The sequence below is a fragment of the Calypte anna genome, chromosome 4A (assembly GCF_003957555.1).
Source record: "Calypte anna isolate BGI_N300 chromosome 4A, bCalAnn1_v1.p, whole genome shotgun sequence".
Taxonomy (NCBI): domain Eukaryota; kingdom Metazoa; phylum Chordata; class Aves; order Apodiformes; family Trochilidae; genus Calypte; species Calypte anna.
The window spans coordinates 29,242,554-29,265,927 of NC_044248.1; the positions used below are offsets into that span (position 1 = coordinate 29,242,554).

Genomic DNA, 23,374 nt, shown 5'->3' on the forward strand with positions numbered 1-23,374 from the left:
ATGCTCCAACAGAGGCACCATCAACTTTTCTTATGGGTTCAACTGAGGCCCGCAGTGCCTCCACTGTGGAGATGGTAGGCACCAGCCGTCCCCAACATGGGGCAGCCCCATACCTCTTCCCTCAGAGGCCACCTCTCCAGTCCACGTCCCCCTCCTAGGAAAACCTTGCAACACAGCCAATACAAACCTAAAAAGCAGAATGTTACTCAAGTCTAGGGATTAAAGCTAACATTACAAAATGAGACAAATTAGGTCAACTGGATGGAAGATAGAATTTGAAGTTAAATATGGAGTCAGCCATGCTGGCAAGGTAATTTAACTATTTATGCACCTTGCACATTTCTAAATGAAATTTAACTAATTCAGGAAAGAAACCGGACGTCACTGAAGGCTTAGTTAACACCTAGCTGCAGTTCAGGAGACAAAAACCCAGGAAGAGGGGGAAGAGTGCATGCTTCTTAGACAAGAATAACAGAGGCGGCATTACAATGTCAGCATGTACCTAAATCAGCATTCGGAGGTGGTGGGAGAGATCGCGTCTCTCCTTTCCGCTCAGGTACAGGAACTTTTACGTCGTAATTACGGGGAGCTTTTCAAGGCTGTGTCCGCCTAAGGATTTTTGCAGACTAACTTGGTGTACGAGGGGACAACGCGGCTGTAGGAAAGTTCCCAGCGGCTTTCACCCCCACCTGAAGGTGCAGACGGCACAGTCTAGCTCCCACGGCGCCATAGAGCGCGCGGCGAAGGCAGTCACCGGGTTCCGCAGGATTTGCCGGCGACGGGCGGGTGGGCCAGCCGGCCGCGAAGGAGACAGGAGAGCAGAAGGCCGATTCGCGGCGTTTCTTACCTCAGGACAGGGGTCTGCCCAGGAAACACCCGCCTGCAGCCCGCCAGCGGACCGCTATCCCCTCCACGGCGTTGCCGCCCGCGTTGCGCGCAGCGGCACGGGGCGGGGCGAGGGGCGTGTAGAGAGCGCGGCGCTGGCCGTCCGCCTGCAGACGGCGGCGGGTGCGGGAAGGGAGCGGGTCGTCTTTCCGGCCGCGGTGGGGAGCGTGGTTGCGGGACTTGCAGCAAGGTGACGGGGTTGGGCAGCCTTTTTTTTTTTTTTTTTTTTTTTTTTTTCCTTTCTCTTTTTTCTTTCCAGCGCTCTCTTTTCCACTGCCCGTTCCGTACTCCGTGCCTCGTTCGTGTGGGCGAGGGGGCCAGCTGCGCGCTGTTGTCCCGGTCCCCGCCGGCAGCTCCCGGCTAGGGTTCGGCTGTGGTGTAGGTGACCTCCTCTCCGTGTCTCCTCTCGTCCAGATGCTCAAGCTAGCAGCCTTCGTGTGTGTGTGTGCAGCAGCGTGGTGCAGCTCGGCGCTGACGGCGGCGGCTGGGGGTAGACCGGACAGCGGCAATTTTCTGGATGATAAACAATGGCTCACGACCATCTCCCAGTACGACAAGGGGGTCGGGCAGTGGAACAAATTCCGAGACGTAAGTTCAACCCTGCCAGCCGGTTCTGTTGGCTGAAGGCATCCTCTGGGCAGTCAGGGCTGGGGTGCAGCCTCCACTTTCCCTCTTCTCTCTGAATTTTAATTTCTGATTACCAGCGGCGCCGCGGCAGGAGGAGGGAAGGTCCCATCGGACAGCTGCCGGTGCGCTGCCGCCGCTGAGTGGCGAGGACCACTCGGTGTGCGCTGGGCTGGGCGCCCAGCCCGCACCTCCGAGGCCCAGCGGGCCTGGGCGCGGGAGCTGCTTCCCGCCCTGAGGGTCGCCAGCCGTTAAAAGGCGGCGTTGAGGGAGTTGCGTTTATCTTTCCCCCCCTTTCCCGCCCCGCGGCGACTGCGGGAAGGGCTGCGGTTGGGGGATCGCGCTGCGTCCGTTGTGCCCAGCTCCCCGCCGAAGCGGGAGTGAGGCCGGCTCGGGGGGTCGGGGCGGGTCGGCGGTGCAGAAAGCTCTGTCCGTCGCCGCTCAGCGAGTGCTGCCTGGGCAGAGGCCCGGCCACCTGGAAGGGTGAGCCGGAGGAGAGTGCCCCGTCTCGCCGCTGTCAGGAGTGCCGAGAGGGCGGACTTGGGGAAAAGGGCTGTGGGCACAGCTGGGAGAAGGAGGTCGGGGGGGGTAGGGGGAATGGGAGGGTGTGAGGGGGGAGTGGACGATGTGTGGAGGATGTTTGATTTTGGATCGCATGAGGGAATTCCTCTAAATAAGGCTGTATGTTGTGTAAATGGTGTGTCCGGAGTGCCCTGCTGGGAGTACGCGAACGCCAGAGTCTGACCCGAATCTCAGCTGTTACGAAACGTGCTACTGTAAGGTGGCTCAGCCTCCAGAATGCTTCGCTTTTACGCTTAGTTCGTTCTGTTTGTTGCAAGCCAGTTCTCAAAAGTCCTTGACATTTCTTTCCATTAAAACCATTTTCCTTTATCTTCCAATATACTACATTCTTTGATGTTGCTTTTAAAAATTTGAATTCTAAGCATGCGAAATGTTTTTCTGTTTAGCTTTACTGTATTGGTTACTGGAATTTTTGGCTGTAAAGTGTTCATTTGGTTTGCAATTTAAGAAGTCAACAGGTTGCTTGTGCTACAGCTTTCTGGAGAGTATGGTTTGCTATAGCGAACTGAATTAAATGTCACCAGTGAGTATGGGTGGTTTTTTTAAGAGCTGTAATTTACTTCGGTGCATGTATTTTCTAGCTTTATGTATATGCTGCATGTGGGATGCAAATCTGGCTATTTGTGTTAAGTAACTAGAAGAGCTGCTGTTGGAGTTGAGGGAGAGCTTACTTCCTCGATACTTGCTATTGTACAGCATAATTTTAGTGTTTGAGAACGCTGAAATTAGCATTCAGATATTTTTGTTTGCTTTGAATATCTTAAACATGTTCACATGAAAAAAATCACTTCAGTGTACTGTACTTCGGGACCTGTGTTTTTGGATAAAAAATATGCAGTGCATTATAAGTATTTTAGGATGAAAGGCAGCTGCTAGAAAGCTCAAAAATAACTACATCAGTTATATTTTTAATTGGGCAAAGTCATTTATGTAAGGAGTATCCTGCAAAGCTGAAAAACCTAAATGCTCTCTAATGCCTGACTCTTGGATGCCCACTAGCATATACTGTAGTATTGGATATTAGCCAGATAATTTATTCTGTGACAAGTAGGTGTCCCCAAGAGTTTTAAGAGTGACTGCTTTTGTGTTTAGAATTCATATTTCATATTTCAGTGAGGATTATGCTTTTACTTTTTGAAGCAGAACCTTTGTCCTGTTGATTGATAGGGGATCTGGAATATTTATGGATTGTTAATGCTTCACAAGGCTCTTCCTTTAAAGCATGGGTAGTTTTCATTAACCCATAAAATGTGATTGTAAAGGAATTAAAAACTGAGTTAATCTACAAGAACGCATTAGAAAATATTTTACTTGTAAGAGGCACTGATCGGTTATCCCTAATGTAACATGGTGTACAACTTGTGTTAATATCCTACAGTAAGTGGTAAATTTATGTGTATGACTATAACCTGTTGGTTTTGAACTTGTTATTAGCAATTAGTGATTCAAATGCGTCCTCCTGTTAAGGAACAGCCTAACTGCATTTTAGCCTGTAGGAGTAACTGTCTTGCAGAGTTAAAATCAGAAGAGGTGTGCAATGTCTGTGTTTGTCTCTGGTTAGAGAGTAGCATATTTTTTTCAGGCTTTAAATACAGTACAGATGTAAGGGTGAGATGGCATTTTGCTGTGAAAAGAAGTATTTAAAGGCTTAACTTAAGACTTAACTGACAGGACTGATTAACATGGAAGATAATGTCCCTGACTTCTGGCTCATTGGCTCAGTTTCTTAAGAGTTTGGGTCACAGTGAGAAAGAGCATAGTCATTCAGGAAGGGGAACCCTTGCAAAGCCAAAAAACCCAGGATATGGTATTTTATTTTAACAAAAAACAAAACAAGCCCCCAAACCTAGGCTGTCTTAACATCTTTGTTAGTAAAGGTATGTATTAATATGATAACATTAGTTAGGATCTTTTCAGTACTTTGTACAGACAAAACCATAACTGACTCTTTAGTTCTCTGGAAAGATCATGAAAATTCTGACAAATCTGTTGAAAATAATGAAAGGTCTAGGCAAGGACAGTACCTTTCTGTGGAACAGTGGAAAGCTAGGTGCTTGTTAGAGTCTTATCTTCTCAGATAATTTTCTTCTGCAAAAATTGGGAATGGGATTTCTTAAATAGGCTTTCAATCTTCAAGATGGCAGTGGGTTGAGGAATGCATTCAAGTATCAGCTCCCTCAACTTAATATGTGTGTCAAACATTTTGGCTTATATACAAAAATATGTTTACTTTTGCCTGTAGTAGCTAGGGAGGAAGACTTTTTAACCCAGTCTTGGTGCTGCTGCAGTCTACTTACCAACTAGCTGCAGCTCTTATGTATGTCACTAAAATAAGTCTCAAGGCTGATATGGTTATTAAAATATTTCAAGCTGGCTGGTTAGTATGCTTTCAGAAGTCAATGGCATCATGATGGTAGGATGTCCTAGCCTATGTGTACATATTCCATAATTGCTTCATGCTTGGGAATTGAGAGTCTTTAGTAGATGCTAAGTTAAGGGAATGGGCTTCAATCGTATTTTGTTGTGTTTATAGTGCTTTTTGCTAATGGTCTTGTCTATGATGGTTGCACCAGACATTCCATAACAAACCATGGTTTATATATATATTTTTATTACTTAAAAAAAAATATTAATTGGGTAATGGCATTAAATGCATACTCTTCCTCTTACAACATCCTAAATCTTAGGTATCAAATCTAATGTACCAAATCTTCATTACTCATAGTGCTGTAAATCTATGTAGAAAACAAAAATACAGGAATAATTTTCTTTATGACCTGATTTCAAGTAATGGTATTATTTTTAATTATAGAACAAAATATAATGGTTTTGTCATTTGTAATCACTTTGTCTTTTTATGTAGTCTTTACAAACAGTTTGACAAAATGTAACAAAACTGTAATTATTGTATCGATGAAAACCTTCCAGAAACTTTAATTTTTATTTCTGTAAAATTCTGTGAAGTAACTCATCTCAGTCATGGACATTTTTATACACTATCCTATTCATTATGTTCATTAAAAAATGTATAATAAATGTATTTTATATGGTAAATTTTACTTGTCACTTACGGAGAATTATTTATTACCTAATTTACGGGATAGTGATTTTTGCTTTTTCTTTTCAAAGAGTTCATAATCTAAGCAGGTCCTATATTTGAAAATTAAAGATGCCTCAGGAACTTTGTAGAGAAAGATACTAGTAGCACATAAATTCTGCACAACTCGACTATGACATAGTATTGCTATGAAACAATGTGATCAGTTGCATTATACCAAAGTGTTTTCATCCTACAAGATTAATGCAGTTATCAAAGGCAAAAAAGGTACAAAAATTTCAAGGAAGAGACCTTAAAACCTATCAGCTATAAAGGGGAAGTTTGCACTGGTAAAACTACCTTTTACTCAGCTTCACAATGAAGTGTTCTCACATTGACCATCAAATATATTGCTTTCTAAAACATTTGGCAAGTTCAGGCAGCTGATGTTTGCCTCCCAAATGAGTCATTGGAAGATTCTTAAAGAACATGCGCTTTCAACATTGGTCTAATCTAAACCTCTGTGGTTGGAAAGGGGGTGAATCAAATACTAGGTCTCCATACTAATTTAATAATTGCCAGCATTTATGATGATGATATCTTTTTTGATATTTAAGGCTTCTTAAAACCAAGGAGCTCTCTACTCCCCCAACTAAATTCCCCACCCAGCTGTTCTCCTGGTGTTTCTTTACTCTGTGGGCAGAATATCTCTTCCCAACTGTACGTCCACACAACTGCATCTCTACAACTGAAAAAGCCAATGGCTGTTTTAAAAAGAATTCATCACAAGTTTTTTGTACATTGTTGGGTGATCACCATGTAAATATTTGAAAAGTTTTCCTGTTTTTAGAGTGGAGTACTGCAAACCTTATTTGAAGAGAAGGACTTCTATTCAAAAAGCTTGTTGCATTAGGCTGAAATCCCCCAAGTTTATGGATCATCATGAATTCTTAAGGCAGTATTTAGGACTGGATAATGAATACAGCACTCATCAATCTTTCCTCACTGATGGTAAACTCCTTACCTTTGACAATAGGTTCATTAGACTTACTTGTCCTGTTCTTTCTGTGGTTCAGGATAAATAAAACCTGTCTAAAACCTCTTGCCATATTAGCGGGTAGGGGATTTTTATTTTTTTTCCTACATACGTGTATTTTGAAAGAAAGTTCTGATTATGACATCAGAAACAATGGAATTATAAAACTAGAAATGTTGTCTGAGGCTTAAGTTAAAGCAATAACTTGCTAATAAAGTAACTTCTCCAATTAGGGCATCAAATCTGATTTCCATATGCCAGTTTGTTACTTTAAACTGGCTATTTGCTATCCTAAAGTGGTACCACTCTTTCTCATTTTTCATTGCTTATGTTGTCTGATCTTAGTTCTGTTAATATGGTGAGGAAGGAAAAATTTTGAAACCTAGGAGATCTGACCTAAAGAATGCATGCATTTTGTAGCTACATCTACAATTACTACATTTGAAATGAAACTAGTAAAATAAGAATTGAGTGCTTTTTTTAAGCTGTGGAATGTAGGAAAATGCTAGGAATTTTTTTAATGTTAAGAACATTTAAGAAGCCGTTTAATTGTTTAGCACTTCTAAACTGAACATGGGAAATTAAAATGGGAATGCATAATGGAAATCTTTAATTGTAATTTCTTTTGTTATATAGAAAAAGGCTTCTGATTTTTATATAAGCTTTTAGTTTGTTATAAAGTATGGGTTAATTTTTTCTTTCACCTGATCAGTTTTCCTCTGGTTTGTTTTTGCTGCTTGTTTCTATTGACAAATGGTTTCTTTTCCTGCAAATGCAGAGTCCACTAATCTCAAACTATTGTTAGTATTGAATTTATAACCGTCTCTTGGAAGGCATTGGTATGGAAGCTCTTTATATAGTTAACATTTAGGAGTTAAGTAAACCTAATGTGCTTTTCCTCAGATTGCCCTCATAATCTCAAGTAAAGCTGATAAAACTGTTTCATCTTATCTCTATCTCCTTTATCCAAAGAATAATCTTTATTTTATGTGCTCTAGGTTGTTTAGTGGTTATGGATACCCAGACTTCTCTTGTCTTACCATTAAATGTTATTGGGATTGACTTTAGCTATCTGGGCTTATTATAGTGTAGTATAAATAGCTTTGTAATATGCTAATAGATGGTAACCTTAATAGAAACTGTGTAGGCTTTCTTGGCTTTACAATCAGAAAGGAAAGTTGTCTGGAGCAAGATGTACATTGTAAGGCAAAACTCAATGTAGAAACCAATGCAAAATAACTAGAATTAGAGTATCTGTTTTTAGACTATTACCATAAATTCTTTTCTTCCGTCTACTCCATCTCTATTACTTTATAATCATTGAAGCATTTGAAGTAACTAGCTGCAGAAATAATAGTCTGGCTTAATATGGTTGCAAGTTTTCAAATGTGACTTTTTCCTCTAAATAGAGGTTAAGTTTAAATTGCTATGTGTTGTGTTCTTGTTGGCCCATGTTGTGTTATCCCCCTACTAAGATATGCTGAATGAAATTAGGAAATTGTTGAACAGTTGATTACTTTTTTGGTAACTTGGCTAGCTTTAGAGCACCTCCAAAGTTTTCATGCCTAAGGAAACTTATAGCCTAACCAAGGGATTTCTCTTTTTCCTATGTGTATGTGAAAAGTACTTGTTAGTAAAATAGCTTCAGATCCACTTTGTGGATATTTTTCTAATTTTAGCCTTTTTAAACGTTCCATTTGGTTTTGCAGTGGTGTTTTTCCTTTTGTGTATTTGTCTTAATGGGACATATTTGAATGTATTAGTAACACATCATCTGCATCTGATCTTAAGTTTCATTTTGGCTATGCTCAGCACTAAAAGTCTGCCTTGTTCCCTTAGAAACAAATATTATGGACGCAATCGTAGTAAACCCTAAAGAACTTTATTATATCAAGTGTTCTTGTAATCTTCATATTTCATCAAGTTTAATTTCTGAAAGAAATTTGTGGGTAGTAATGTCAGTGTTTAAAGCTTCATTGGGCATTCTTATTTAATGTGAATCATCTTTAGTTGTTAGATTTTAAAAAAATTAATTATTTTTCACTTTTGCTTTACCATCTCAAGTCATTTCACACTGATAGATCATATAAGCAAAAAATTATTGTAGAAATTGATGATTTACTGAAGAAAGTAGGTGCAATGACCTGCTTTAACAGCTAGATATTAAACTATAGGGAAAGTCAGGAAACTTTTTTTCATAAAACGTTGCAAGTTACTGTTGAACATTAATAATAATAAGTTCAGCTTATTAATATTATCTGTATAATTGTTTTTCCACATACATTTCTGGTTTTTAGTCTTTATTCTAGTACAGATAAAGTTTAGTAATTTGCACATACTAAATACCCATACATACGCATATCTTGCTGTTGGTTGGTTTTATCAGAAAAATTTGGATAAATTTACTACTGGAAGCTAAAAGTTTTATAGCTGTAAATATATACACATTTTTTATGCAACTGAATTAAAGTACATCATAATTTATGCTGAAATAGAAAAAATTATGCTTAAAAACAAATAGATGTATTTCCAGATCTGACAACTGGGTTTTTCGGTTGCTTAACTTAGGTAGCTTTAGGCAAACAGCCTGCTCATTAGACCATAAAACCTTCCAAGAGTAGTCAAGCTTGGGGATGAACAAAAGGCATTGTGATTTACCATTTTATGCTTGGCATTTATAAGCAGAAGTGACTGATTGAAGGTAAAAGAACAAAAAGTAAAAGAAATCGTAATACTGAATTAATTGCCATCATAAAATTTGAAAAAACACAGTGATGTGTAGCCAGCTAGTCCTGTAATGTCTGAATTGTTACAGGAACTTTTTCAAACTGCACTTTTTAGAGTCTTGCAGGAATTAAAGTGCTTCTGGTGAAGTATTTTTTTCCCACCTTTATCAAACCTTCCTTGTCCGTTTTTTGTGGTGCCTTTCCTTGCCTGGTAACAGAATACATTTACTGATGTTAGTGAGAGGTGAAGTAAATCTTTAATGATGCCAGTCTACTTATTTAAAATCATTATTTGAACATTAAGTCTACAGGGCTGAATTCAGACATCTGAATATGTTTTTCATAAGAGAGTTTCTGTTAGTGTTTATAGGCTGTGTCTGATTCATTTGCTGCATTGCTTAATGGATTTGTAGGTAGATACCTCTGGCACTTACATGCCAAACTGCTGAAATGAACTGCATGTTGTATGATGCCCATTGCTTTCCCCTCTAGCTAACTTCCATGTTGCACTGTGCAAAGTGCACAGAGATTCAATTAAATGGGAAGGTGGTAATTACTAAGTAGAAACAAAATCAGGCAAGCATAAAAACGCAGCTGTGCAGTGCATAGCAAGGCAGTGATATTCATCCTGTAGAAGAAAGGACATTTATATAAAAGAGTTTATGGCAAAGCTATTAACTGTGAGATTTACCTGGTATTTATTTCTTTTATCTGAAATTAGTTTATATTAATTTTTTTTTTTTCACCCTCCTGGGGTCTGATGTTGGGCTAGATTGATCATCTACTATTTGTAATTCATAGATGCCCAAAGTAAGGTGCATATCTTCAGGCAATACTTCAACTTGATTCGGCAACCGTACGGTGTTTATTTTTATGTCAGAAATCTCATGAGCAAAGTGGCAAGAAACCAGAGATGTAAAACAAATCAAAATCTGTTTTAAGTAAAATATACAATGGTGTAATTCAAACTAACTTTTGAAATCTGTAGTTTGTTGTATGTTCTCACTAAGATACATCCTGCTTTTCTCCCTGTTAAGAGTTATGAAGTTCTGTTACACCTGTCTTAGCTTTATTTTCTTACAGGTTTACTGGGTCTTTTGATGTTTCCAACATTTGTATTTTTGCTTATTCAGACATCTGTTAAAATATTCACTATTTCCCTCTGCACACAGAATGTTAATATACTCTCCAAACACAAAACATTTTACATCACTTTCCTTTTACAAGGTTCGCAAGGTTACAAGAAAAATTATAAATGAGGGGATGAAATGAAAATAAAAATTGTATTACTGTTATGTGATCTATATGGATTTGCAGCATGTGCTTTAATTTCTTTGATAATGGTCACGTTGATAAATGTCCCTGTCTATCCAACCTTTACACCAGGTTCAAACCCCTTGTCATTGCCATAAAAATTTCAGTGGCTGTGTCCTTGCTCAGAAGCTCCAGACAAGAACCAGTGAGTATAAGGCTTATTTCAGCCAGCATAAAGAATTTTTACCTATCTAGTGTGAAGGAAATGGAAAAATAGGAGCGAAGAAGGAACACCTTTCTTTTTCAGCTTGGATTTCGGTATTCAAGATCTCTTCTGTTCTTACCAGTTGACACATGAGACTGTTGAGAGTCAACAGCACCAATCAACAAACAGCACTTTGGTGGTTAGTGCTTGTAAACATGTCATGTAACTCCTGTCCTCTTTCAACATAGATCAGTAGAAAGTGGCTCAATTATAGTTGCATTGTATCAGAAATAGGACTTCTTGTCCAATGTTGCAGAACTTCAGTGTCAGTTCAGAGGAGAATTCCACATTTTATTATTACTTACACCATATTTTTGGAAGAATTTTTATCTTTCTGTATGAGATTTAAACTTTGAGAGTTTGGAGCTATATTTTTCTTCTTTCTGACAGTAGGCTGTATGAATCTATATCTTCCTTTTTGCCTCCTGCAAGTTCAGGCTTTTTGAAGAAGAATTTGAATGAATAGTATGCTTGCTTAAGTATCTATTAAAATAAAAAGTTTTTTTGTGTATTCTGCGGCATTTGACTGTGACTCTTAGCTAACACTTTCTGCTTTTCAAAGCACAGCTACTGTTGTATTTTTTTGTATTTTTTTCCATATAGTTAAGTGCTTCGCTCCATTGGCATAAAATTTCTTAAGGCCTGATAATGTAATTCAGCTGTGCAATACTGCTCTGAGTGATCTTTGGCTTGACCCGTTACAAACAGGTACTTGTAATGACTGGTTGTTGTCTCTGCTGCCAAGTAGATTTCTAGGGCAGAGAATACCAAAATCATCTTTAAACAATCTATTAGCTTTCTAAGAAAAGTTTGAGCAAATATATGCATTTTTATGAAGCAACATAATACTAAAAGCATTTTATTTGTTAAATATAGTATTACCCAACCCCAATAACCTTTGCTTTAACTCAAAATTAGGTAACACTAAATAAACAAATTATTCCACGTGCCTTTGATTTACTTTGACTAATGATTAGTAGACCTGTGTGGAGCATGTAATCACTTAGTAAATTATGTTCAGAAAGAAGTAATATGGAGAGTGATATATTGTATGCCATACATTCCTTTTAAGTGTTCAAAAACTGTGGAATTTGGTTAGTTTATTCATATTTTGTTTGATAACTTTCTTAAATAGCAAACCACAAATGTCAGTGTCAATTTTTGAGCAAAAAGAAAACAAAAGTTGCAGACATAAATTCTGAGATGGTCAAAGAAGCTGCGCCATTATATTTTTGTGGGAGAAATAATGGATTTATTGCTCTACCTGTCCAATTATGCTTTTTTGTAATCTATTTAAAAAATTTTATTCAAGAGGAATATACATCAAAAGACCTCGAGTCTTTTCAGTAGTTTACATAGTTTATCTTATTTGGGATAGCTCACTCACCCCACTCCACTCACCCCAGCCTGTGACTTATCTCTCTTAAAGTTGAACATTACGCAATTTGTCATGCGCTAACTGTCCATTAGTTTATTTTGCACCTTGGCTGCAGGACACAGATTTTGCAGGACACTTGCCTGATATGTAAATCTAATTGTTCTTCTGTAAATGTATTTTGTTGTAGATCTTTCACAATAACTTAGTGAAAAGTAAGCAATAGCTCATCAAATACATCAGAAGTCAAGGGTGTGACATCAAGTTTTTATATCCTGGGGGAGCACTTACTGTATGAAGTGTAATATGAATATCATGTACTATGGGCCAGCCTCCCTTTAGCAGCCAAATTCCATAGTTTTTGTGCTTTCATTACAGAACTGTTGCTCTGACGGTGGTGCTCTAAACTAGATTTTTGGTTTTTTCCTTCTGTGGAAAATTTTATTATTAAATAAAAAAGGAAAAAAGCTATTGAACTTTTTTGTGTGAAATTAATTATTTTCATCAGCTTTGATTTGCACAGATATGTTTGAAACCATGAACAGTCAATTTGTCTTCATTAAGAAGGAAACAAAGTGTCATCTATTTGAAAAACTTGGTGTGGAAAGTTGAATGCCTTAAGACTTTTAGCATTATGTTATACAACACCATCTGCAAAAAGCCGAGCATTCGATGCACAGATTGTATATGAAAGGTTCTCATGGGTTGTGAATTCGAGATAAAAGAATTCAGATATGAACGAAAACTGTGTACACTAATGGCCTATTGAAAGCATACTGTCTACTCAGCGTTGGTGAGACTGCACCATTAGTGCTTTCAGTTCTGGGCCTCTCAATACAGGAAAGACCTGGAACAGCTGGGAGTGAGTTCAGAAGGGTGTGGAGCACAAGCCCAATGAGGAGAGGTTGAGGAAATTGGGAATGTTTTATTTGAAGAAGTTACGTGTTGGAATGGGCTGCCCAGGGAGGTGGTGGAATCACCATTCCTGGAACTCTTTAAAAACCATGTAGATGAGGCACTTTGGGATGTGCTTTAGTGGTTGATACAGATTCTGATATATATATATATATATTTTATTTGGTGGGGGGAATGTTGACAGATGGACCTGATGACCTTGGATTTTTTTCCCAGCTGTGACAATTCTGTGATACTGGAAAATTCACAGTGAAAACTCTTGAATGAAAAACAGGTGTGTGATACATTGCTTCTTGCAGTCCAAAGGTGTAATGTACTGCCAGTTCTTACAGTTGTTCAGTGATGTTAAAATCTATTTGTAGTTTACACATTTTTTGGTTGTTTCTGTCAGTATACTTGCTTCGCTGCCCCTGTATCACTGATGTAATACCAAAGCATACAACATGATACTACGTTGTGGTTTCACAATAGGCATTGCATTTCTTGATGAGTTTTGGTGAATGGCTATATGTAGAGGTATCTGTAGTTCTTCCACTTGTATTTTAGAGAAAAACCAAATACCATAAAAAATGAAATAGCCTTCTACATATAAATATGTTTTCTGGATATTAAGTTAGTATTAGTGGATTTTGTTGCTTGGTGAATAATTCTTTTAGCATATATGTACTCTAATTAACAGAAGAAAGTATGTGTAAATTTGCATTCCATTTTTAAGGAGTAGTTTCACCTGTTTTGCATTTTTACATTTTCCTATTTGTTTTTGTTGCTCTGCTACCATGTTTTTCATAGTGTGTTTTGATTACTTTCCTGTTAGTTAATTAGTTAACTAATGGAACAGTGGAAGCTGAGAGGTTTTCTAGGGGAAAGAACAAAATTAAATGTTGATGAACATACAACATAAGCACTAGGAAGATAATCTCACAGATGTAAGAAGCCATAGGAACAGTATGGTATTTTCTTCATATCTGGATTTTTAAAGTCATTGTTATTTAGTTTAGATTTATTTAGAAGGAAAGAAGCAAGGTAAATTTTGTTTTGTGTGCATATATGTGTGCATGGTGGACTTTTTCCACATAGATGTCCTTTGACGATTAACAATAGTACTAATACAGTAGCATTATTCTCTCTCTTTTTTTTTTTTTTATATATATATGTATATATATTAGTATAAAAATAGTATAGTTTTAGTAATGCAGGGCATTTCAGAAATATATTTTGTTTCTGAGCAAAGCCTACAAAAATCAATATATGCTTACACTTTTAATTGATTTTGGTATTTGAATTTGGTGTGCAGAGATGATCTGGATATATTTGGTACTGTGAAGAAAAGGTATGGTTATACAACAAAGTACTTACATGCCTTTGTATGGAGTAGCTTAATATAAAACTCATTTCAATAACTAGTTAAAATGTTATTGCAGAACAGTTAATTGGCTTGCTTCTACACAGCAGTGAGTTCATTCAGCTTATTTTTGAACAATAGCCACAGAAAAAATACGTGTTTTGGCTACTAGGGTATGTATTACTGATATTTTCTGAAACAAATGTTCAGTGGCAATGTTGTAAAAGTAGATTATTGACACACTGTGATTTGGAGGCAACTGAAAATTGCTACTCTTCTCAAAAAGGTTCCATATGTATTTATCTTATAAATTGTTCAACGTGAAACTTAGAAATAATAGATCAATTGTTGGCTTAATTTCCTGACTTGGTAATTTCAATTCAAACAAGGAAGAAAAAAAAATACCTTAAAACATGTATTTGAAATGACCAGAAATTTTGCTTTCTTTTTCAATAATACTTCAGAGCTGTCGAAGTACTTAGGAATACTGGGGAAAGACCTCAGATCACTGGCTGTGTTTACAAATACAGTTCATAAATGCACTGTACTGCTGTAACATTTCTGATATTTCAGATGAAACTCAATTCCAGTGTTTAGAAGCTACCATGTTTTGATTTTTAAGGTACTTGTTTGATTCCTTTTGTTTTAACAGCAGAAGAATGGGAGAAGGAGAGAGTCCTTAATCTGTGGGAGAGTTTCTTCAGGCATTTTTCAGCCATAGTTAACCTGAGCTTTTAACTGAGGGAGTAAGAGCAAAGAGGGAATTAAATTGATTCAGGAAAAAAAGAATATCCACACTAAACATTTTAGAATAAAAGAACAGGTAGGGTTTTTCATGCCTATTTCCAGCAGAGGTTGAAGAGAGAAAATTTCAAACAAACTGAGTGTGAAAGCATTGTTTGAGATGTTTGTTATTTCTATGTATGCTGTCATGGTTTAAGTGCAGCCAGTATCAATCAGGTGTTTCCAGGGCCTTGCACACATTAAATATGTAATATTTAAGTAATTTGCCTGCTTAGTAGCAAATGAGAGAAGCCTCTTCCTGTCAGTGTTTTGGTTCAAGGTTTTCAAAGATAAACCAACCTCTGGGAATAAAGACAGGTGTTCAAATACCTTTTTTAGATGTTATTCAATTTACTTAGGACAACTGCATCTTTCCTTATCCTATAAGGACAAATTAGGAGCTTGACCCCAAAGTACTGAAATTGTACTCAGGTGGGAAAGCATGTGATTGATGCTGGATATTGTTAACACTGTTCTGTGACAACTTTATGATTACAAGAGTATTTTAAGACAAGCTTAAGACCCTATAAGTGTGCTTATACTTGTCTTCATAGAATTGAATTAGAGTAGGAGTTGTTAATATTGCACTGACCTTTCTACTTTAACTGTGTTCCTGTACATTAGACTATATTTTCTGTTTCTTGTTTTGACACTGTCTGGAAGAAGGAATTAGTGGGACATTTATCTTTTAAGCCTTTCAGTGCTGATTAGTGTGACAGTTGGAAAGGGAGAAGTTTTGTGAAAGTTTCCATTTCCTGAAAGGTCATCTCTTTTCCACATAATTTCATTTGTAATTAAAAGCAAGAGTTGTTTAAAAGGGGAGTGATCTTAATGGATACTACACTTGATTAAAAGGGCAAATCTGCTATCAGTACAAGTTCTGCTTCCCAAGTCCTTGGGTTTTCTTCCTAAGAGAATCTTCCCCCACCCTTCCATAAGCCTTTTAACAGCTTATGTATTTCTTTTAACCCCTGTCCTAACGATTAAGAACACAGTCCAGGCAGGGATAAATTGCTAACACTATCAACCAAGGGATGAAAAGCCTTCAGGCTCTGTAGGTGGTCATGTTGGTTTTGCTGTTACCATTTCTGCCTTAAATCTGTGCCTGGTGTGTGTGCATGGTCTGTGCCCTGTACTGGTACATCACTAACACTTGTATCCTGGACTGGTAACTATGTACATTATTGCAGCTGCAAAGAGTAAATATTTGACTTGGTTCTGCAATATAAGATACAGAGTTTGCTATGGAATGTTTTGACCACTATTGCTGCCTTTCCCACTTTTGCATTTATTTCCTGTTTCCATCCTCATCTCTTGGCATGAGTTTTTTCTTGTCATTTACTTGATTACATATGGTAAGAGCTGGCAGAAAAATGTCATGTGTCAAGTTTTCCATAGCTCAGTAACTTTATGTAGGATTGCTCAGGATCATTTCCAGTCTAGATCACCAGTGCATGCTGGTGTATCTTAACTTTCTTTGTAGCCATGAAAATTATCTTCATGGAGGAATTTTGTTTTAATCCAAATATCAGGTACCTCAAAACATCATTACGTTTCTTTGTGTTATGAGGGGGAAAAAAATGTCCCGTGGTAGAGAAAGAGATTTTAATTTTTATTTCTGAACACTTTTGGTAGTAGAAATACAAGTTGGAAAAAAAACACTGATATTTTATGGAGCCCATCATCCCTCTTTTTAAGCCCCACAAAATCTACTTTTGTTATCATTTGTATCTTTACCATTGGGATACAAATTAATGAGAAGATCATGAGAAGTTTTGGTAAGAAGAATGTTATTTTTTTAAAGATGTCCACATATTGTGCATTCCCTTATGGCTAGATACATCCATCTGTCACCCTGAAAGTTAGGTAGATAGTAGTGGAAGACTTCTTCTTAGTACAGTTCATATATTTTTATGTATGCATTTTTCCATTAAAATTTCAACTGGGCAAGAAGTAAAATTAGAATAAGACTTCCATGACTGGTGTTCCTAGTCCATCATGAGCCAGTGACAGAACACTTAGCATGGTACTTTAAGCAGTCAGAAATTTCTTTCCCCTTATTTCCCTAACCTAATTTCTGGCATAGCAGAAGTGTAATTTCTCTCCTTCATGTCATCCAAATTATGAAATTTTTTAATGAAGACCCGAGGCTAGGCATATAAATCGTCTTTCCTTAGGAGCAGTGGAGAATATAGATTAGATATTGCTATATTAGAAGTGGAAATACTGATGCCTTTTGCCTAGAAAGATATCAGCATTAAAATTCTTCAAAATTTTTGTTCCAGAGAAGAAACCCTCACAAAAAAAAACTACCATGTAGATTTAAAATGTCACAATGCTGAATCTGTAAGAGAAAAAAGGTATCAAGGAAAAACTATCTTTTTCCCTTCCTGGAAATAGCCACATTTGTAAAGGCATAGCTAAGCACTATTGGGTTTGTGCGTCTTCTGATAATCATTATTTCCTTGGTCAACTGACAGACTGTTGGTAGTGGAACTGAGGTATTCAGATGGAAAAGCCTGAGAATCATCTTGCCTAACTCTGATAGTTTAGAAGCTTATCATAAGCTAATTTTCTGCAGACTTTCTCTATAGTGAGTGGAGACAGATACCTGCTTTAAAAAGCTTTTTGTTGTAATTTTTTGTATGATGTATCACCCTTTCAAAGTCTCTGTCAGAAAGGATAATTGTCTTAGTTGTTTTAAAACCTCTAGTTTTAAAATTACTAAAATCAGATACATTGTGTCTATATAAACTAAACCCAAATTATAGGTGTTTTCTACAATCAGATGGAAAGACAATTCCTTTTTTTTTTTTTTTTTTTTTTGTACTTCTAGTGTGTGATAAAGGATAGATCCTGCATGTTAGAATTGCTTTGTGTATAGACTATTTCAATTTTGGTCTTTTTTTTAATTAGCCCCCTAATATGTAAAGTTATTATGTAGTTAGCAGACCTTTCTCTGAAACCTGGTACTTTGAAAATCTACTGAAGCATAAAATCTAATTGCTTTGTCTCAAATTTATTCCACTTCCAACCAGTCTTAAGAGTAATCTTTAAAAATATGATAGTCTGTCCTGGCTTTGCTGGGACACAATTGTAAAATAATTTTTCTGTTCAGAGAAACTGTACTTTTGAGAAGCTGCAAAGTCCAATTTTGAGAACAAAAGAAATAAGATGTTTTATAAATAGTTTTAAAATATTTTTTTTTTTATACACAGCTCTGATATGCAGGTTTTTGTAGTGACAGTAGATAACCCTTTATGACTACACCCATGTTAGAGAAGATGAATTATATACTGCTAATTAATAATTCATCAGATTTTTCACAGAAGTGACTGATTCTCAGATTAGCTAGTTTAAACATGAAATATTTTCTATATGGTGCAGGACTGATAAGGAGCGGGGACTGAAATTATTGGAAGTCTCTGGAGTACTTCAGTATTGGATGTTGAAGACAAAGCGCTGATGAGTGAACTCAGCAGATACAAATGTCTCCTAACACACTTTTTCCCTTGCTCTGCATGCAGTATTGTACAGTACTTTTGCTGAAGTAGGTGTAGGCACATATACTCAGTGAGGAATTATGTTTTTGTAGTACTGCTTCAATCTGCAGAGCAGATGTTTCTTTCTTCAGGGAAATGCAGAAAGAGCATTCTTACATGTGGTATAATCTGTTAAGTAAGTGTAGCTGTATAGCTGTGAATTACAATTCTGTCACTCACTTAATGCCATTTATTTTCAGTAGTTTCAGTGAGAATCTTCAAAAGCTGCTGATGAGAGTAACCAATCAAAGGATCTGTAGTAAGCTCTGCAGAAAAAGAGGAAATAAAAACAAATGAGGTCAGGATTTAAAAAAAAAACCCAGCTTCATAAATGAAGCAAAAATTACACAAATGTGAAGTATACTAGGTAGATATATCCATGCATAGGAAAAAAAGTTCAGAAAAATAAGGTGGAAAAAACCAAAAAACAAGAAATGAAGCAAACAGCTTTGTGTATACTAGATGTCATACTCTGGTTATCTAGGGATGCATTATATAGTATTTGTGAAATTTTTACTGTGCTTATGAAGAAAAATTGGGAAACCTTAAACTTTGCATTGCTGCTGTTTGTTTTTGAGGCTGAAATAAAAAAAAAAAAAAAGAGAGAATTGCACAATGTATTAAATTACCTATGCAGAGCAATCCTACATAGACCTCACCTCAGAATGCCCAAAACATTGGAAAAAATGGATGGGATGATTGTTTTCAGCATGTTTTCTGAAATGAAACAGTTTTAATTTTAAACATTTTATTTTCTTGTCCTACATAGCTTTAGCCTGAGAACCAATGAGAACTGAAAGGAAAAATATTCTGAATTCAGGGTCTTAACTAGGGAATATATATTTTTTTTATAACTGGGACAGAGGAGTGGAAGCATCAAACTAAGAAACCATTTTGGTGTTTCATTAATAGCTGAAACATCCTGACAGAAGTGTTCTTTCTGCTTCAAACAAAAGTGGAGTCTGGTTTCTGTCAGTAGGTGTTTTTGCAAATACTTTGCAGACTCTGGCTTTGTATAAACTTCGATGTTGCAGAAAGTGTACTATGAAACTTCGTACCAGATAACACATTGCAGTCATTGAGGAATTTATCCTTACCATGAGTATGTCTTAAGGGTACTGTGTACCCTAGTTTTTTGCCAGGGATCCTTTTAAGGCTGTGGTATTGAAGACTGTATCCTTTTTTATCCTTATTCTTGAGTCACTATTGATTAATTTTTTTAAGTTACTTTTTGTCAGTGAACTGAACCCGCTGGAGATCTGATGCTTTTGTTTTTAATGGTCATTACAACACAATGCCATACATTTTCTTGCACTTACTCCTCTCTTTTTGTTGTAACCTTTTGAGAATTTCATAGAATAAAGGAGAGAGTGCAAAAAGTGGAACCACTTATTCCTGTGAGTAAAGTTGCTACTTAATTTTGTTGAGCAGTTGGAATACAGAAATTTTTTAAGTGATGAGTTACAGAACATTATCATTACTAACAGCAGCCAGCTAACCAAAAAGAAAAAAACCCATAAAAATATGTGTTAGGAACTATTAGAAAGCAATTAAAAAATTAGAAAAAATATGGCTGAAAGTGTATTCTATGGAGCACATTGTGTGTATTGTCACTCATTTGGTCTGACTCTGTTCAATAACAAATTGTGAGAATCTGTTATTTGCTTCAGTTGGGGATGGAACATGAAGTGTTCCATAGGGGTGGTGTTAGCTTGGTAAATACAGTGGCATATATCTTAAGAACAGAAATGTATATGTAAATGGAAGTATTTAAATGCAAAGGAAATCTAATGGAATGATAAAAAGGTGAATTCATTTGAAATGTAAAAGTGAAGGTGTTTGAATAGTTTTGACAAAGAAAACAGGAAAGGTCTGTGTGGCAAAAGTAATGGAAACATTAGTGATTTCACAATCCTCAAATGAACCATGCATTTTGATAACAGAAAAGAAGTAATTTTCATTAAAATTGTGTTTATCTTCACAGGAGAAACCCTTAGGGTCACAGGGACACTGAAAAATTTATTTTTCATGGCTTATTTTCACACAGCATAGAAGCTGTGTGAATTTTTCTTTAATCCAATTCCAGTGGCAATTCAAGAGAAAAAAAAAAGAATTCTGAGAAACAGGTGCTGTTACGATGACATTTTTGTAGTCTGTTCCTAAATGCATTACCTTATAGTAAGTCACAGTCTGTGAAAACATGATCTTTTTCCAGTGCTTTAAAAGCAGAGCATTATGTAATTTTCCTTGCTACTTGACAAAAATCAAGATGGCAGTTAAAAAAAGAAACAAAAAAACAATAGAAGGCCAGCAAACAAAAATAACTAAAAACACTTGTGATTTTTCCTTTAGCTTTCATTGTCTTCAGTTCCTCTTATTCTGGTTTTCCTATTTTTGGTTCAAGTTTTGTTAAAAAGTAAGTACAGGTCATTAAGCACAACCACCACCTTCATTACTGAATTGAGATTCATTGACCCAGACATTCCAGCCTCCCATACTTATCTTTTTAAGACTAGAATTATGGTAGGTTTTAGCAGTTAAAAAAGAGTAGTTAGTATCTTAAGTATCTCTCCTGCAACATTGAAGTAAGTTTTTTTTTTTTCTTCTTAATAAACTGCTTTAAAAAAGCACGAGCTAGTGACTGATGCGTGTAACAACTTCCTGTGATTTTTACATTTCTTTGTCGTTACCTTTGAGATCTGGGTATCTTTCTGTACTTTCATGATATATCATCAGTAGGAGTTGACAAGAGACTGTTTCCTTTGCTAAACATTTTTCTTTGTTTGGTTTTTTTTTGGTTCTCTTCTTTCTGAGGTGTGACCAGAGGAGTAAGCATTGCATTTTGGAAGGCTGAGCACTGATGCCTTTTAAATGTAGTCTTTTAAACCTTACTCTGTTATTAATTATACAAGATATCCAAGAAACTGAAAAACAGAAATATCATGGAGAAAGGTGTCTTCCAGGGAACATTGTGCCATGATAGTTCATCATGGCAGAGCTGTATTTAAATTCATTTCAAAAACTGGATCTGAATGGTAAGCTTTGAAGAAGATTGCAGAGATGGAAGGACTGGTACTTGGAATAAATTGTAGAAGTTGCCTAGAGAATTAATTTCTTTGTGGCACGCTGTTTGAAATAGATGCAGTGACGTAATGAAGTAATTGGATATGTCAGTCAAAGTACGTACATTTTGTCCTTGCAGGAATTACACAGTCAAATTGAGAGGGAATTTGACCCAAGACGTAAAATCTTGTCTTTCCGTGTTTATTTGTTAGCAAGCACATGACTTTCTGGTTGACTGTCTAACTTGAAGGAAATAGTAAGGGTCTTGAGTGTAACTTAAAGAAGTTATTTGAAGTAAATGTTTTGTGTTGCATACTCTTTGTTCTCATACCTGAAGAGAATGTTAAACTTAGAAGCCTGATTCTTGTAATATTTAGAGATTTTTTTAAGGAAGGTCCCAAACAGCTTTTGTGTCTGTGAAACTCAGACATTGTGTATGGTCAGAATCACTATACCTATATATACCTCCATATTTAAGTTCTTAAACCTGATCATACTTAAAACATAACTTTAAAAATAATCACTATTTTCAATTTACATCTTCCAGGAAGATGTTGATAAAGCCCTAAATGTCTTAAATGTCTTCTTTTCAGTACTTCATAGGGGGTTTTTCTGTTTGTGGGAAGTTTTTTTGTTTGTTAGGGTTTTTTGGTTGTGATGGCTTTTTTTTGTTCTTTTTGTTTGTTTTTTGTTTGTTTTCTTTTTGTTTTTTTCTTTTTGTTTTTTGTTTTCCCAGGACAGAGAATCCACCACCTCCCTGGGCAGCCCATTCCAATGCCTGATTACGCTCTATGTAAATAATGTCTTCCTAATATCTAACCTAAACCTCCCCTGGCAGAGCTTAAGTCCATGCCCTCTTGTCTTACTGAGAGGTGCCTGGGAGAAGAAGCTGGCTCCAACCTCCTTTCAGGGAGTTGTAGAGAGTGATGAGGTCTCCCCTCCTCCAGACTGAACACCCCCAGCTCCCTCAGCCCTTCCTCACAGGGCTTGTGCTGGAGTCCCTTCACAGCCTCCTTGCTCTTCTCTGGACCTGCTCCAGCACCTCAATCTCCTTCCTGAACTGAGGGGCCCAGAACTGGACACAGTACTCAAGGTGTGGCCTCACCAGTGCTGAATACAGGGGCAGAATCCCTTCCCTGCACCTGTTGGCCACACCGTTCCTGATACAGGCCAGGATGCCGCTGGCCGCCTTGGCCACCTGGGCACACTGCTGGCTCATGTTCAGCTTCTGTTGACCAAAACTCCCAGGTCCCTCTCTGCCTGGCTGCTCTCCAGCCACTCTGTCCCCAGCCTGTAGCACTGCATGGGGTTGTTGTGGCCAAAGTGCAGGACCCGGCACTTGGCCATGTTGAACCTCATCCCGTTGGAATCAGCCCAACTCTCCAGTCTGTCCAGGTCCCTCTGCAGAGCCCTCCTGCCTTCCTACTGATCAATACTCTCACCTAACTTAGTGTCATCTGTGAATTTGCAAATTTTTTGACTCAATCCCCTCATCTAAATCATCAATGAAGATATTAAACAGTGCTGATCCCTGGGGGACGCCACTGGTGAGTGGCCACCAATTGGATGCAGCACCATTCAGCACCAGTCTCTGGTGGCCTCCAGCAGTTCCTAACCCAGCGCAGAGTGCCCCTGTCCAAGCTGTGGGCTGACAGCTTTTTCAGGATTATGCTGTGGGAAATGGTGTCAAAGGCTTTGCTGAAGTCCAGGGAGACTCCATCCACAGCCTTCCCCTCATCCACCAGGTGGGTCACCCGATCCTAAAAAGAGATCAGGCTGGTCAGACAGGACCTACCCTTCCTAAACCCATGCTGGCTGGGTCTTTCTATAGGTACATCAACAGCAGGGAAAACCTCCCTTGTTGGACATGGGAGGAGAAATCGCATGTGGCTTATCGCAGCAGAAGGTAATATGGGGAAGGTGACCAAAGTGCAGCTTTTGAAAG

General features: G+C 37.4%; 1 protein-coding gene across 1 annotated transcript in view; it reads left to right on the forward strand.

The window, feature by feature from the left end:
* Positions 1–1,008: 1,008 nt before the first annotated feature.
* Positions 1,009–23,374, forward strand: part of SPOCK3 (SPARC (osteonectin), cwcv and kazal like domains proteoglycan 3) — a 146,904-nt gene continuing 124,538 nt past the window's right edge. Inside the window, exons 1-2 of the mRNA XM_030449738.1 lie at positions 1,009–1,075; positions 1,300–1,473. Coding sequence (XP_030305598.1) covers positions 1,300–1,473 — 174 coding nt within the window. The 5' untranslated portion in view covers positions 1,009–1,075. The remainder of the gene's footprint in view (positions 1,076–1,299; positions 1,474–23,374) is intronic.